The following is an 18,071-nucleotide window of genomic DNA, read 5'->3' on the forward strand; positions in this document are numbered from 1 at the left end:
TATCAAAAATGTTATGTCTGCTCTGAACAAAATGTCCAAGTGTGATAAATGTGGGCAATGCTCCAAGAAAGTGGGCTTGTCTTCTTGAGAAAATTGTATTTAAAATCAAACCTGAAGTTGGTTAATTCATTTTAATTAGACTAATCTACAGACCTGCATGAGACACTCATATTTTTTGTAAATGTTGCTGTCACACTCACTGAAATAAATGTTCTGTGCAGATTAATATGCTGCTAACTAAATTGGCCTGAAATCACATGTGAAACATACAGCGACTTTCTCTAGTAGCTATGGTTATATGCTGTAGTCTTCTTTACACTGGACCCTTAGTTTTCACTGTTTATTATACAAATGCAGGTCCTTTAGGAAAGCTTTCACTGAAGCAGCAGTCATCTTTTTCCCCCAAAGAGAGCCTATATTTCTGCTAGGTTAGAGAAGGACTTGTGTAGTCCTAGCTGCTGAATATACAGCCACACTCTTCTTGAACTGCACATGGTAAGCCCACTGCTGGAATTCATCTTGTTTTGATACAGTACAAGTCAGAATTAATAATACAGCTCTTTTAAATGCTGAAAATCTTGGTAGAACAATACTAATAGAAAATTCATTCTTTCGTGAAGTGTACTATCTCAGCAGAAGGCAAAACCATCAGATACACATTTTTTTCTTACCCATCCAAGACAGGAATATTTCCTCAGTATAAGATTCTGATACAAGATTATTTGAAGACATACAAGCATCAACTAATTTAGAATCACTAAAAATATGTTTACTGTGTGCTTACTTTCTGATATCATGCTTGATTGTCAGTCATCTTTGTTTTACTATATTTTACTATTTGAACTTCACTATGAGATTAAAAGCTTGAAGGAGCTTTTAACATTTAAACCAGGTTAGAAAAGGGACTGTACAGAATGTTACAAGAGCCGTTTAAAAGAAGCTTGTTACTGTGACATTCATATCTAACATCAGTATACTGGGTCAAGTTTTTATCTGCAAGAATAACAGTAGTCATTTTAAATTTAAAAAACAAACGTCTGATTCGCAGTGAAGGGTAGAAGCATGTAAGTAGAATTATTTTAATGACACAGCCAGACAGCTCTGCCAGCAAAGTCTTGCATACTTGTTTATGTAGTCTTGAGTAAACCAATAATATTTTAATTATTTAAAGGATGCAATGTATGTTTTATGTTGTCTCTACCAATTATGCATGCCAAATATATTTTACCTACAGAAACCTTTTAGATGACTATTCAAGATTTTGTCAAGAAGTAACTTAATGACCACTAAGTAGTCCTTCACACAAAAAGTCTCTATTTCTGGAAGCTGTTTAATCTATGAAATGTAAACCTAAAAGTGTAAGTAAGTAAGGTTAGGTAAAGGGCGAACAGAGTAGACAGCATTGAAATAGTTTGACTTCAACTTTGACAATGGTGAGAACCAGCTCAAAAATTACAACCCGTCTATCATTATTCCAGTTAGTGCTTGAATTGTTACATTCCTTTTTCATATCTTAGATATTACAATGTGTATGGCATATACCAGGATTATTTTTACTACACAAACATCATATTGTCTGTATCAAAAAAAAAAAAAAAAAATTAGGTCCTCCCTTTACCATACTACTTCTTTAGTTAAAGTGTCTTTTTTTTAAGGAGAGAAAAGGCTACTAGACCTAAATCCTAGAGAAACTGGATTTGTTCAGGACCAGTTCCTCACTGTGAGCGTGGTGAGACACTGGCACAGGTTTCCCACAGAAGCTGTGGCTGCCCCCTCCCTGGCAGTGTTCCAGGCCAGGTTGGACGGGGCTTTGAGCAACCTGGTCTGGTGGGAGGTGTCCCTGCCCATGGCAGGGAGGTTGGAACTAGGTGAACTTTAAGGTCCCTTCCAACCCAAACCATTCTATGAATCTGTAAGTAAAATCAGCACCCAAAAACCTGCAATTTAGTATGTTGGAAGTATAACCCTTCCCAGGACGGATCTGTTCCCCATTTCACTGAAATTAAAGGCTGTCTTCTGTTCAGTTTTTATAGCAGAGTAGTTAGGCTCGCAGGAACTGAGCAGATGCCCTGGTGATATGCTAGGTAAGCTGTTGCAGGGTGACTCAAGCAATGCTGACTTAGGCTAAAAGAGGATCTAGCCTAATAAGTGGGGTTACATTTTTGTCCTTGGAGAATGCCTGTGACTTCCACAGCAGTCTGGCAGGGATTTATACTGTGCTCTTTTCAAGGGGCAAAATGTTCCCACAAGCACTTCCACACAGGCTCTAGGAAGACTGAGTGAATCCATGACTGTGTTTTGGGAGACTTGTACTGCTATGTGTCAGGCCTCCTTGACCTCTCAAAACAAAGGCCCCAGGGAAAAATGTTGTTCTCGCTTCCCCTCCTTGTCTGCTTTTCCCTCGGTGGCCCTATGTACCTAACCCTTGTCTGTGTGCATGGGTAAAGAGAAGAGAACAATACTGGGAGCTCTGCTCCCCCCTGTACAGGCAAGCAAAACTATAGGCTTTGTAGTCAAGGGGCACGGAGATGACCTCCTCCTTGTTTTCTCTGTATAAACAAGCCATCCCAATGTGGGAGGTGCTGAAGCTTTTCTCATGCTGTTCTCCGCTCTGTAACTGTATAGAGCAAGACCACTGCATATGTGGCAGGATAAGATTATGCCACAGGAGGTGCTTAGTAGCTAGCTTTCCCCTCTGGGTTTACTATGAGCTGTGATTAGCTCAACTAAGAAGTAGCAAGGAAAAAGGAGAATTCCTACACCTACCTACTGTGAAGAAGGTTATGTCTGTTTTTTCTTTTATCAAGGTTTTTTTGCCTCTACACTGTAGCTAGTTACATGGGCACAGCCCTCCAGCAAAACTCCTGATTTTGGTCTATATCTTTTTCCATTCAGTAAGTTTGAAAAGACTTAGAAGTTTGTGTAGGATTCTGGTGTGGACTTCATTGAATTTGTACAGGCTTGGTTAGACAAAGAAACAAGCACATAAAAATCAGCACCATCTCTGTAATTCTCTACTGCTTGCCATTAGTTAAATATACAAAATCAGCTTTCAGAGTAGAAGTAATTATGGCATAGCCCAATATTTAAGACTTCTGCTTTTTTTTAGAGAACACTAGCTTCCAATACCTTGTTACTTCATACACTTTATTTTGCACAGGTTTGAAATGACAGAATCAATTACACCTAGATAAGGTACGTGAAATAAATAAAGAAATACAAATAAATTCCCTTCTCCAAAAGCAATGCAGAACGAGCAGTAGTGCATGAGACGTAGATCTCTACTTCTAGAACATTTTAAGGCAGTGTAGCCTGCAACAATTACTTTAAAAATAGTCTCTGTTTTGTGATGAGTTATGGTCTGCTCTCAGAAGGAAAAAAATTAAACATTCTCTTAATCATGCCCAAGATTAGCACACTAATTTAGAAAATCTAATTCTCCTCTGCAGCATCTATTTTTCTCCTCCAATTTTCAGCCTTCCATGAAGAACACAGACTGTATGTGTCCTCTTTAAAATCTCTTGTGTTACAGATGAATCAGTTAGTGAAGAATTCATGACTCATTCCTACAAAAAAATTTCTTGAACTTCCCCACCTATGTGGCCTGAGAATCATACCCCTACCAGTTTATTTCCTAGTGAACTTTCTAATTTCTTTTTGGCAAGAAGTTCTTTGTTTTCTTTTTGACATTGCATCCATGAGGACCTTGTTGTTGACATTTTGCTGAAATGGAAGGCATGATCAAACTCAAGATTTATAGCATTACAGCCTCTGACTACAAGGACAGCTGGTATGTATCATGGGTAATCATATAGTCTGTGGCACAGGTATTACGGGTAGTTTTAATCTGAGAAATAGTGTGTATCTCAGTAATTATATTAATTGCAGATGGTTGGATATTTGATTTCAAGCATGCTTTTCAAGTTCACTACAAATGAAATGGAGAAGGCAAAAAGTTAAACAAGGCTACATGGTCAGTGATTTCCATTCAGTGCTGAATCAAATGGTTTACATCTATCAACACATTTTGAGGGGGAAGGTGAAAGAATGGAGGTGGGCAGAAGGTTGATCTTCTCAAAGTGCGATGTAGCAGAAGTAATTCCTTGCAGTAAGATGCTTTGATAGAGCAAAGGCAGAAAAAAAATAAAGGCCTCAATCTTGAGATTCTGAATCTCTGAAATTCCTGGTAGCAGTGGTTGTCAGACTGCAGACTACAATGGCAGAAAGGGTGCGTGCAATGTATATATGTTGTGGAAAACAGTCAAAGCGTTTTTATGCTCAAACTAAATATTTTTGTCTAAAACATATCTGTATGGACAGACCTGTAGAAATTAAGGGATGGTGAGGAGTGGGATTACTTGCACTTAGATATCCTAAAGTGACTTGTCCAGCTTGTCTTTTGATTGTAATAGTTTTTTCTCTTTTTGCTTCATAGTAACATGACATGCACACCATCCTTTGAAGGATGTTTAACTTACCTTTTTGTACTACTACTAGCAGTCTTACTCAGCATATTAAAAGAAATACCCAAGTGATAACATATACATTTGTATTTCCTTAAAATATCTCCTCCTTGTTCTGTGTTGCACCCCTCACTATTCAACATTCTTTCCCATTTTTTAATGTATTGCCAACAGATCGTTCTGCTGGCTATTGAGTTTACTATTATAGCAGCTCTTAAGGCGAGCCTCAGAAAATCTGTTTAAAAGAAAAATAATAAGTGTTTGGGGCATTTAAGTGCATTAGGAAATGCTCTGGGCAGCAGTCAGAAACCCTGTCTAAAAATAAGTAATTTAGCTTTATGCTTTTATTGTCTATATTTCTGCCTTTACTGTATGGGTTCAGAGTTCTAAACTTAACATTCAAACAATCCAGTCCTCTCTGCATTTTGGGAGGTTCACAGACATGTCCTTTCCTAGTCATCAGGATAGCTCAATATAGTCAGAAAGACATTCCCTAGTCTGTTTACCTGTCCACAATGTTACTGAAGTTCCCATAATTTTTAAACATAATGAATTCAAGGAAAGTATAGAATAATACGATGAGTTAATAATCTTTATCCTGATAAAAACCAGAATTTGGTGCCTTGGTACAATGTTAAGGCAGAAGAATGACATTCAGTGTTTTCTCTTTGCAATGGAAAAGATTTTTTTCCATTATTTTTTTCTAGTAAGTTGTCTCATTGTCCTTTTAAACTTAAAAAGCTAATACACCAGGCCAACCTGGTGTGTCCTGCATTCTGATGGTTAGATGTTTTTTATATTGAGAAGTCATGAGAAGATCCTAGTTAACAAATTATTCATCCATGATAATGCCACCATCTGCTGTCTGGGCAGGAGGGAGAGCAATCAAGACCAGAAAAAGCAAAATCTCAAACTCCCTTACTTGGTGGAGACTCCCTCCAGCAATCCACAAATCTTATTCAGGCATCTGGCAAGGACTTGGCAGCTTTGCAGTTGTGGGAAGTGAAAAATGATTGTAAACTTATGCCTAGCATTCTCTTATTTTTTACAAAGATAGTAAAGTAGTAACGTGGTACCCATTTGCAGGCATGCATCTATGTATAGCTTTAGATGGCCCCTCCAAAGCACTTACAAACTGCTTAGAACATCATGCATGGGCGAACTGTAGTGCTAGTGAGTTTGGGTTTGATCTAAACTCCCACTCTCTCAGCTGTTTCTGAAGACTTGGTGCACTGTGTTCTTTTTCCTTCTCTGAATGGCACTGTGCATTACTAGTAGTAGCACCATGAGTTACTACTACTTCATACTATATTAAATATCCATTTACTTTTTGCCTTGCAGTGAAATAACAGAATAATTTCTTTACCTGATGAGATTAGCCTCTTTACGGCCTATATATGCTCTTGTAGAGCACCTGTGCAAAGCTGATTGAGTAGGCTCTCAAATACAAGAGACTAGGAAAATGCTCTTTTCTCCTTACCCTCTCCTACTACAGTTACTTGCCTGTTGTTTGTAGGGTTTTGCCCTTAGTCAGTCCTCCTTGGAATCTGGGAGGAGCACTGCCATGCAAGCTAATCATTCCCTCGTTTCTCTGCCAGAGCCGCTTCCTTCCTTTTTCTTTTTAAACACTTCTCTCCCTTTTCCAATTACGAAACAAGCTGGAGCTCTTGAAGTATAAATCAAACCTGCTTACCTACAGCTGAGGGTTTTCGGGACTGATAAGATAGGGTCTCTACCATACAACCTACCTCAACTGACACTGGTGATTTCATGTCTGATAGGAAAATAAGACACTGGAGAGAATATATGTTTTAGACAGAGGTCTTTCTTTTTATTGGAATCTACATAATATCAAGACACTTACTAGTACATGATGCATTCCAATATTTTATTGTTCATGTGCCATTGCTTGCTAGCCTGTTTCAGCATTATAGTCAAGGCTTTGGTGGGACTCTTGAAGTTGCCTGTATAGAGATATGGACACATGCAGCTTCCTTATTTTCTTTCATTTCATTCATTTTATTCCCTATCTGAGGATTCCACTACATATAAAACAGATAAATAAATAGAAAGGGTCAAGTTCTTTTGCTCCTCCTGCACCCCTTACAACTTTCCTCTTTTCATCTCTGACAGGTTGTTGGCAGTTTCGTACCCATCTGTATTTCCCTTCTGCCTCCACCTCCTCACCATCTATTCCTAAACACTGTTTTCTCTTTCACTCAGCACAGCATGAAAGTAATGCAGACTGCTGAGTAGTAGGCCTAAACTAACTTAGCACCCTGTAATCTCACTTTCCTTCCTTCACCCTTTAGTCCAGCCCACTCTCCCCTCTTCTTTACAGCCATTTTTCTTAGATGATGAGTTAGTGCTTGGAAGAGATGTGGGTCATTTGTAAATGGTGTATTACATATAGCAATGCCAACACAATACAGAGGAAAAACTACTTATATGGCCTCATTATAAAGAATTCTGCCTAACTGTTCAATTTTTGCAAATCTCTGGGTAAAACAGTTAAAATTCTGCATCCTGTTTCTTTGCTTCTGTGTCCTCTCCCGTTCACTTTTTGTAGACCCTTGATTTTGGTATGTTTGCTTCTATTAGGCTATCAAGCAGCCTGACTGCAATACCTGCTTTTGCTGCCCGCACACTAGCACGTACAAGTATTTTGGTCCAAGTGCTACCATCAGCTTATTTACTAAGTGATCTTGTTATTGCGCTAACATGTGCATGACTCTCTGCCTGAATGAATGAAAATGGCAACCCTTAACAGGGGGCACTTGAATAATCAATGGCCCTCTCAGACCTGAGTGCCATTCATCAAATGCATGCTGGAGCTCTTCAGTCTCTTTGTCATTTCACAATAAAGTTACAAATGACTAGATCAGACACAACTTGTTTGCTGAAAATGGATGGGTGGGTTTTGTGTAAATATAACGTCCTTGGCAGCAAGAGTCCGGTTTGCTTCTGGTTTAGACAGAAACTTCTCCTCCTGTAGAACCAAGGATCCATTGTCTAAACCCACTGTGCAGGCCTTTTCTATCACCTGCTGATAGAAGTTACAGCTTCTCACGTTCTTCTAGAGATGGGTCACTTCTCTTCTGAGTAAGCATGTATCTACTTTGTTATTACCAGAAATAGGTATTGCATCAGAGCAACCCTTTTCTTGAAGGACAGGAACTGGAGCTTCCAAATAATGAAAGTTTTTATTTTCCACGTATCTTGTGTTCTTGCTTGCTTGCACCTACTCAGCATGTCATCTGAATTATTATTAAAGAAGCAAAGACCTTTCATTATTGGTCTCACTTATGGATTTAGCCACTGAATTAACAGTGAAATGACAAGAGGTTCCCCATGTCTAACAATGCAGATTTTCATTTGTACTTACAGAGCTAACGAAACATAACTCTTCAGACCAGTAAAGAAACTCAGTATTTTTTTCCACTCAACAGAAAACAATTGTTTCTCAAAAAGGCATGGAAACCCACCTGCCACAAGCAAGGCATTGCCACTCTCATCCAATAGGGAGAGCCAAAGAGCTTCTCTTCACTGACCTCGATGGTTGCATTTTAATTTTTTTTTTTTTTCTATTACACACCTGAAAGTTTAATATTGGACCTGTTATTCACATGTAGAGTTGTGATCTTTCTTTTCTCTGTTTTCATGGTGGTTTGATGGTTTTGCTTGTGCAAATCTGGCTACTTTATAGCAGCTATTCCTGGGTAATTTCGTGCTGGACAATAGCCTAGATCCTCCAAAAGCTTGTCTCTTCTGCCTTATGCAATTGCTTATTCTGTTTTATGCAAATATTGATGTAATATTATTCCTCTATAATTCTGTACTTATTAATGTGAGTGAGCCTTTCCTTTCTTGAAGATGTAAATTTGTGGACTTTGGTTCATTCTTATGTTTTGTGTTTCAACATAATGGCAGTGTTCTTTTTAATGGTGTGATGAAGTGGTGACCCTTCTTGATTTTCTCTTTACGGATGTGCTTTATTGTTAGCACAGAACTCTTATTTACAGACACCTCTAACTGGTTACTTGTATTTTTACAGTGGCTGCAGCACAGTGATATGTTTTCTATGCTTTGGCAAATAGCACAGTTTTTCCAAAATAATTTAATATTTTTAGCTGGCCTGTGCTGGTTATCTGATGACTTATAGAACATAGTAATTAAGTATTTCATGCTCTTATGCACTAAATTAAACTGACTAACAAATGTAGTTTTAAGAGGGAATTTTCACTTGAGGCTGCATTAGCAAGATGGTACTGTAAGGTAGGGGAAAATGTAATTAAAGTATGTGGCAGGTAACCAAGATGTGGGAAACTATATTTCTACATTCTGTAAGTGACAGATTACTGTTTTGAGCTAAAGAGCTGCTTTCTTGTTTGTATTTATTCTAATTACTAGATTTTTTTAAAAAAGGAAAAAGGAGAAACAAATTCCACTAATGCAAACATAACCAGCCCACATTCATGTCACCAGAAGGGCTTGGGACACAGCCCACTATGATGTGAGCTCATATAGAGGCATATGCATCAGCTTTAGGGTGGAGCAATCCAGACAAATATTTTTCCTGCTTGCCAATAGATTGCACACTGCAAGGCAGCAGTAGTGTGCTGTATTTTGTGAACTCCGGTCTCCGTTTCTCTCTCTGAGAAGTCATCTGTTGCTGTTTCCAGAATGGGAATATAGGCTCCGAAGGGCTATATTTGAATTCAAATAGTCAGTCGGTTGGAGAAGGTGAAAGCTGAACTTGCTGTCTTCTCTTCTTCATGGCACAAAACATTACCTGATTTGGCAAGGTAATGATTACTGAACTCAGTAATCAGATTTGCTTGTGTGTTATATACTGACAGTATCAAGTACACTCGTTAAGTTCTGAGCATCGAGTATACTTCTGCCTCTTCTCCCAGTTTTCCTCTGGCTCACTAAGTGTTCTTTAACAATACTAATGGATATTTACTGCACTAGAAACACTCTGGGATAATGCTTTTGCACAGACTGGCAAACACCATTATTTTCTGTATTCTGACTGTTAAGAAAAAATTTCTTTTCAACAGAAAATGATTTTTACTGTAATAAGAGAGTATTTCCATTAAGAAATAGTATTGACTATTATGTTATTATGAAGCTCCCAATTATCTCCTTTTTCTGCTTTATCTTAATCGATTGTGACATCTATGAACAGTATAACTTCTATATTTACATTGTTAACAAAGAATATGTCAGGTGAAAATTTCAGCTTTTCTGTTTTGGAATTGTTGAATTAGTAATGTTTCCAAGTCTGAATCTTTCTAACTGATGTTGGTGAGTTTTCTGTACCATGTATCTACATCTGATACTTATCTGATGAATCAAGGTATGTGACAGGTGCCATTCACCTTGGAGTATCTTACTCATTTTTTCAACTCATCTGTTTTCTGGAATGTTTCCTAATAATTTCCCCACCTGAACAGCTAAACATGAAATATGAGTTTTGCCCAGGTTTGATTCTTAGTGAATTCCTAACAGACTGAACATTTAGTCTTTTCCTCTCCCCTGAGATCATGTATTTTCTGCAACTAGCTGGCATCATTCTAGCTAGGCTGGTAGCTAATAGTTGTCTGTGTTGCGCTGTAAACTCAGAGTTCAGTGTTGAGGACCCATGAGAGAAAGCTGTGTGAAATACATCTCTTTTGACCATTAAAATATCTAGCTTTTAATATAAGCAAACCCACTATTTCAATGTAAGCAGTTGTATGCAGTGTATAATTCATATCTTTCCCTTTTGAAAATTCCATTTTATTCTAGCCATAACTGTGCATTTCTTGAATAATTTAAAAGCAGAATGTTTAAGAATGGCTGTGATAGTCTTTTCACCGTAACTGAGAAAAGGCTATTACTAGTCTGAGTTTAGACCTTCATAATGCTAATATTTGCCTTTCTGATAAATTGCTAGAACATACAGTTTTGTTATCATTAGCAGAGGTTTTCTTCAGATCTTTCAGGACAAAGTTCTTTTTTTTGACACTATTCTTGAGCTTTCAAGTAGTTTGATATGTTCTATGTGAAAACAGCACAATTTTCTGAAGTTGCCAAATTAGTGATATTAATGAGCTCCCATTTTTAACTATTAATGGCTTCCTGTATAAAAGAATTACACTAACCACATTTTCAGATTGTTTATGTTTGAAACTAAAGGTTATCAGCTAATTATTACAGTCATTTGCTGTTTATTTTAGTCTCCTGCTACTCTGGTACAGGGGAGCCCTAACTTGAACATTCCTTATTTGCCAAAATGTATGTTCAGACAAGATCTTTTCCTTTAAACTGGATTATGTAATAAGAATTCATGGTTGAGTGTTAGAAAACAGAACTCAATTCTGTTTATGCTGTGATATGCGTAAGGAAGAAAAACCTCCTCCCCGCCAGTGGTTTGGCAGGATAGCAGATAGAGGCTTTCTTGGTCAAAGATCAGAATAGTTAAATAGTTTCCATGTGTATGTGTACATACAGACATTATCTTTCAAGACCAGAAAGACACTGACAGGAGACAGATGATGGAATGACTTTCTTCTTTTACCTGAGCCATGTGGAAAAACTTGCATTGCTGCTCTGCTGTGCAAATAAATTACTATCTCAACACCTGAGTGCCTCAGAAGCATAGAAGTGACTCAAAACCACCCATCAGTGACATCCAAATAGTCATATTTGTAAGTAAATATAATTCACACATCTAGAATAAACAAAAAAATCAATTATTTTCAGTGTTGGAGGACTCTATCAAAACTGGTTTTAAAAGATACTGAGTATAATTTAAAGCGATGCTGTCAGTTTAAACAACTTGGCTCTCCCTGTCATATGTACAAATTCAGAATCATTTCAATGGAGTTCCTACTCTGGTGCAAGCAAAATGACAGTCATACTCTATCATATGTAAATATTAAGCTGAACAGATTTTAAATTTCTGTTGGTTAGGAAGCAGAGTAATTCCGTAAGTTCAGTGAAGTTACTCTGAATATATACTAACATAATAAGGAAGGCCTTGGTCTCTTATCTTCCCTAAAGTATGCTGTGCAGCGTTTTAATGTTGCTCAGGAATTAACAGAAACGTCAATCACGCTTTAGCAGAGCCTAAAAATACTTTCTAGTCAAATGGCTTGTCACAGAAATACTGAAAATGTAAAAGGACACACAATTCTGATTTTTATAGTTAGCTGCATGGCCATGCTCATATATGAAGAGCCTGTCTTGAAACAAAATACAATTTACCCTAGAGACTATAATAATATTCTTTAACATGGGCACTATGTAAACAAGGATGTAGATTGAAAATTTTTTGTAAGCGATTAGTAAGTTCTAGTATCTTAGATGCCAGTGACCAATGGTGAACCCCTAAATAAGGCCCATACTGTCTCTGAGCAGCCCAAGTTGCCAGTGGTACAAATCTTGGCTATTCTGAACCTGAGGTGGTATTGAAGGAACGTGAAATTACTTAAAATAGTTTTGCAGTAGATTCGATGTCAAAGCTGGGTATTGTCTCCTTGAACATCTATGCTGTCTACTTACAAGACATTTAAGGAGAACATAAATGGAATATATTATCTCTCTCATCATGGAAAACTTGAAATTTCTTGTATGCGGCTTCTATCAGCATCAGTGAGTTGTCTGTTTTCTTTAGTTTCTACTGAAGCATATAATATGGAGACAGTTTGTACTATTCTGCCATGAAATAATACAGATGTTTTATTGGGTACATTGTTTAAAATATATATTATGGGTCAGAAGGGGACATTTTGTTTGCAAAACTACTATAAGAAGAAAAATTGAATAATATTTATGGTTTTGGTTATGTAGATATGGTAGTGGATACTTTCCTAATTATCTTTACATAACTAGATGCGAATTAGTCTCTTTAAAATTGCTTCAGTTCTTTCATCAGTTGTTTGATATTTTCTTGTGTCCCGTTTTTTGCTTGTGAATGTGAATGATAAAACTCTCCCAGATACATATCTGATACATGCTAAGCTCTTCAATGACTCTGCATGCTTAGCCTAAATTCATGAAAGAATTAAAATGTTTAAATTTCTGCTTTATGTCTCTATTCTTCTTCCATGACACTTGAAGTTCTGTTAATGTATTTTTATCTTCAAAGTCAAGCAGCTCTCACAGTGTTCTTACAGCTTCACATCTACAAAATCAAACCCATAGAAGGGCGCTGCCAGAAAGGCTGGGCCTCCGATCTGGTCTGTTATGTGATGTTTTGAATTTAATAGGGAATGTGCCGATTAGTGCAATATTTTTAGTCCTTGTGCAGGGAATCACCTGTAGGACTCTTCACCGCAAGTACCTGTGAAACAGTTGTTCCCTCATTCTTCTGCTTTGGGAAAGGGCCTCAGAAGGGGAGATTTCTGTGACTGCTTCTGGAGCTCAGGTGCTGCCTAGCTATCTCCCCGCTCATTACGTACGGCACCTGATCTCCTTTTCTCCCTGCCGTGCTTTGGCGTGGCAATGCTCCGCAGCCCTGGGGCACCCAGAACCCCCGTCCCTCCCGGGGGGCCCGTGCCCGCGGCCCAAGCGGAGGCCATGCGGTGCACCAGCACAGTTGTATTGCCGGCAGCGGGAAAAACACTGCCGAAATGTCCCCACCTCTGGTCCTGGCCTCTTGTGCAGATATTTGTCAAAATGCCGTTTTTCAGTCTCTTTTACAGTCACTATTAATGTGCTGGTTATTCAAACTTTATTGAGGCAAACGTTCTGAGCTGCATACCCCTGGTGCAAATTAGACTAACTAGAGCTTGACACCTGTGAACACTTGAAATAGTATATAGTACCCTTGCTTCGGTCTCATTAAAGCTAATGAATTAAGTTTGTGAACCTATGTACCTAATGTCTTTATTTTCAGGCACTGCTGTCCTGGTTCTGTATGCATAACAATTAGCTTTCAGCATTCGCAGCGAACATCCCCAGGCCATTTTCTCGATATTTATGCAATTAGTTTTATGAACTTTGCTTTAGGAGTTGCTATGTGATTAACAGTCATTACCTTCTCCTATTGCCAATTTTACAAATCACCTAGAGATCCCGTGTTCCGCAATTAAGTTTTCTTATTCACTGCAGAAAACCAGAACATTTTTGTGGCGGGCTCACCCAGCTACCAAACACCGCGGGCGCGCCGGCTGTGGTTGCACTCCGAGGGTAACCCGCTGCCACCCGCCCTCCCCGCCGGCGACTGCCGAGCAAGTACCGCTCGCGGAGCCGTTTGCGCGGGTTCGCTCTCGCCGCGTTGCTCCCTCATCATGTCGGCCGGGTTAAGCGGCTTAACAGCGAGGGAGGGGAGACGCTGGGTCGCGGGCAGCAACGCGCTCTCGGCGCGCCCCGCGGCTTTCCTGCAGCGGGAGGAACCGGGGGTCTGCGGGCCGCCGGCGGCCCCCGGGACCCTGCGCCCCCTCCCTCCCCGGGCGGAGGCGGGCACGCTGCCCCCCCGCGGCAGCGCGGGGGTGCCGAGCCGGCCCGTCTCCGGGGGTAGGGCTGGCAACAAGCGTTCGCAGCAGTGGGGGCCAGCCGGCGGGGCTCGGCGCCGCCCGGGCGCGGAGGTCGGCGTGGCCGCGGCCGGGCCCGGCCTCCGCCGCTCGGCGGTAACCGCCCGGGGCCGGACTGCGGCGGGAGCGCGGCCGGCCGCCTTCACCCCCCCACCCCCCGCGGCGGAGCGAACCACTGCGGCTCGCCGAGGAGGTGAGGCACCTGTCACTCGGCGGCGGCGGCGGGCGGCCCCGCGGCGGGCGGCGGCGGCGGCAGCTCGGAGCGCGTCCCGCGGCGGGGGCGCGGCGGCCGCGGCGCGGCGGAGGGGCGGGCGGCGGGCGGGGGCGCGGCTGCGGCGGGGCGCGGCGGCTTCTCCTCCCCCGCGCTGCCGCCGCGGGTGTGCGCGCGGAGCCGTGTCGGTGCCCCAACCGCCGCCGCCGCCGCCTGCAATGGCGTTGAGGCGCCGCGGCGGTTGCTGCCTCTTGTCAGGCGGGCGGCGGCAGCGGCCGTTCTCCACAGAGGCGCGGAGCCGCCGCGGGCCGGAGGAGGAGGAGCGGGGACAGCGCTGAGGCGGGGGGCTGGGGGAAGCCCGCCGCGGCTCCCGGCTGGGTAAGGCGACGGGCGCGCTCGGCGGGAGAGGCGGCGGGGGAGCAGCCCTGTCACCCGGCTTTTGTTCCCCGGGTTCCGGCGGGGCGGCCGGCGGCCGCCCGGGCTCTGCCCCGCCGCAAGGTGCAGCCGCCCGGGGGGGGGCCCGCGCCTCCGGCACGGCACGGCGCGGCGCGGCCGCCCGGGGAGGAGCCGCCGTCACTGGCGCTCCGGCGCCGTCCTCGCGGGTTAAGTTTATTGCCTCCGCGGGACCGGCGGGTCTCGCCGGGAGCCGCTGCCGTGTGGCCCTGGGCAGTCGTCCGTGGCGATCGCGGCCCCCGCTCTGGCGGGAGCGGGGCGCCGAGGGGCGGGCGCGCCTCTTCCCCCCGCGGCGGGGGGGGTGGGGGCTGTCCCCGCTTCGGTACCGGCACCCCGTGTTGCGGCTCCCAAAATGAGGCGGCCCCGGCAGGGCGGGAGCGGCGGCGGGGCGCGGGCTGGGGAGGAGGAGGTAGGGACGGGAAGGGAGAGGGGTTCGCCTCTCGGCGAGCCCTGCGCTGCCCTTGGCGGGGCGGGCGGGGCCGGGGGGCTCCGTCGCTCCGGTACAGCGGCCCCTGCGAGCCCCCCGGGCCGGGGAGTGGGCGCAGATCCAGCCCCTGGCTCCGTTTCTGCAGCTCCTCCTCGGGCACCTCCAAGCTCTTCCAGGTGCTAAAACCGTTGCTCGTGGCAAGGGGCAACTTTCTCTAACTGGATTTCACTTTCTTTACCGTGTCAGCTGCGGATGTTAACTTTGGGTGCCTCTTTCTTATTCCCTCAAGCTGCTGTTTAATTTGCCTTTCTCAGTGTATTACATTTGATGGTATTTCTACCATTACGTTTCTCTTGAGAGAGCAAGGGTTGTCTTGCAGTGCCTCAGGGAAGCAGAACCCTCATGTTTGCATGAATTACTTTGTAGCTAGATCTGAGTAACTCGGAGGTTTGATTTTTGCGGTATTTTTGTTATATTTTTTGGTAAAGTTGAATAAGAACACAGAAGCAGTGCCATTTTTCTTTTCACATTGCCTTTCCTTTGCATGCATGTTTGTGACATGATAGAATACATTGTGAATGGTGAGATGCAATAAGCCATTCTTCTACTATGGAATGATATTGTAGGTTGCAAATTATGCAGCAATCAATTTGAAGAAGTTTGTAATGACAAGTTTTAATGTGTCTGTTTAGTATTAGGTTGTATTTTTTTCTTAACCTTTTTTTTTTTTTTTGTAAACATGTCAAATAAAGGTAAATGGAAATTGTGGCTTAGGTTTAAAGAAGTACAAGTACCTGACATGATTCAGAAAACCCTCCTTTCTATTGCAGGTTATATCAGCCGTTGTTCTTGAGAGTCCTTGGTCGTGCTGCTTTGTCAGAATTGACCGCATGTGTTTAGATATTTGCCTTCAGATCTTCCGTCGAATATGGCCCTGCTGAAGGGCAGTGCTCCCTGAGAAAAACACTCCTCAAGCAGAATCTCAGCTGTGACAGACTGCTGAGAGCGGTGCTGCAGAAACTATGTAAGCTGGTTTTGCGCTCCTGGAGTAAACATGATGAAAACGGAGTCTTCAGGAGAAAGATCAACCCTCCGAAGTGCCTCTCCTCACAGGAACGCTTACAGAACTGAGTTTCAGGCGCTGAAAAGCACCTTTGACAAACCGAAATCAGATGGAGACCAAAAAGCGAAAGAGGAAGGAGAGGCCTCGCAGAGCAGGGGAAGGAAATATGGCTCAAATGTCAATAGGATTAAGAACTTATTTATGCAGATGGGCATGGAGCCCACTGAAAGTGCTGGAGTTACCCCTAAAACCAGGGGGAAGGGTGGCCCTCCATCACCTCAGAGGCGAATTAGGCCCAAAGAATTTGTAGAAAAAGCAGATGGTTCAATTGTGAAGTTGGAATCATCCGTCTCAGAAAGGATTAGTAGATTTGATACTATCCACGATGGTCCTTCCTATTCTAAGTTTACTGAAACTCGGAAGATGTTTGAGCGAAATGCTCATGAAACGGGACATTCCAATCGCTATTCCCCAAAGAAAGAGAAAGTCGTTTCCAATGAGCTTCCAGATGAGTGGTGCAGCTCGAAGTCTCACAGAGGCAGCACCGATTCACTGGACAGTCTTAGCCCAAGGACAGAGACTGTCTCTCCAACTGTGAGTCAGCTCAGTGCAGTTTTTGAAAACACTGACTCACACAACGTAATTGTTGTAGAAAAGTCGGAAAACAACGAAGAGTACTCCGTAACTGGTCACTATCCGTTAAACCTTTCATCTACTGTTGCAAATATCTCTTCCCCGGTTGCAAACCTTGAGGGTTTCAGTCCTTTGAAAGATGCCAGCACGTGGTCTCCCCCAGCCAAACAGAGTACAGGCGTGATGTCTGTTGAGAACTCTCAGCAGAATAGTGCGCCTTCAACACCAAGACAGAAGACGTCCACAGGCACTGCAGCAGGTTCAAAAACAACTGAAGAAATAAAGAAGAGTACAGAGGCTGCTTCTGCTGAGGGCTCTGCAGTGAGTCAACAGGATTTGGTCAGCGTGCTTGACAGCGAAAGATCTGTGGACAGCTGTGTGAGGAGTAAGTCAAAAACAGAGACAGAAGGTTTGTTGCAACAAAAGGAACAGTCGGAACTTGCAGAGGCTGTCTTCGATAGACCCGAAGCTGCGGGATTACCAAGAAATGTAGTTTCAGGTGGTGATTTTGCCACAGATGCTGTTTCAGATGCTACTGAGTCCCATTATGATGAGGCAAGTGAAAAAGAAGTGCATGAAGATGTGAATAATTTTCAGAGTTCCCATGTGTACATGCACTCTGACTACAACGTGTATCGGGTACGATCGAGATATAATTCTGACTGGGGAGAGACAGGTACAGAACAGGATGATCAGGATGACAGTGACGAGAATAACTGTTATGAACCTGATATGGAATATTCTGAAATTAATGGATTGCCAGATGAAGATGAAATACCAGCCAACAGAAAAATACAGTTTAGCCGTGCTCCAATCAAGGTAAAGTTTCCTGTTCTTTTTCTGCAGTTTGGTTTGCTTTCAAATGCAGCTTTATTTGAGGTAGATTTTGACAGCTGATCTGGGCTCTGAAAAGATTGCAGAGGATCTTTTGATACATGTTTTTTTTTACAGTCAGCCAGCAAGTGTAATCTTAAATGAAATAAGGAAGCTGAGCTTTGAGCTTGTGTCATTTCCTGGACTATTTGATGGCTGACTAAGCCAGCAGAAATTGGGAATGACAGCTGGGTCTGTGAAGTTTGAGAATTTTAACATGCATGTTTTGATTTATATGGTTGAACTATAATCACATGATGAGATGTAGAAGTGGTTATTTGGTGGTCTTGTGTTGCTTGCTTTTTTTCATTTGAAATCACAGCTTCTTGAGATTGAATGGCTTTTCTTCAGCTGTCATCAGATGTTCTTTAAAGTTGTGGTATTTTAAACTGCCATGAAATACAATGTGATTCTCTCTCACTAG

General features: G+C 42.5%; 1 protein-coding gene across 10 annotated transcripts in view; it reads left to right on the top strand.

The window, feature by feature from the left end:
- The first annotated feature begins 13,839 nt into the window (after positions 1–13,839).
- The window catches only part of PPP1R9A (protein phosphatase 1 regulatory subunit 9A), a 149,881-nt gene continuing 145,649 nt past the window's right edge, over positions 13,840–18,071 (top strand). For 9 of the 10 annotated variants that reach the window (XM_074900305.1, XM_074900307.1, XM_074900308.1 and 6 more), the window contains exons 1-2: positions 14,337–14,576; positions 15,909–17,593. In XM_074900305.1, the coding sequence (XP_074756406.1) occupies positions 16,133–17,593 (1,461 nt within the window). In that variant the 5' untranslated portion in view covers positions 14,337–14,576; positions 15,909–16,132. Of the gene's footprint in view, positions 14,181–14,336; positions 14,577–15,908; positions 17,594–18,071 lie in introns of those variants that run through there. The other variant, XM_074900306.1, reaches the window with a different exon arrangement.

This window comes from Athene noctua, chromosome 2 (genome assembly GCF_965140245.1).
Source record: "Athene noctua chromosome 2, bAthNoc1.hap1.1, whole genome shotgun sequence".
NCBI classification, from domain to species: domain Eukaryota; kingdom Metazoa; phylum Chordata; class Aves; order Strigiformes; family Strigidae; genus Athene; species Athene noctua.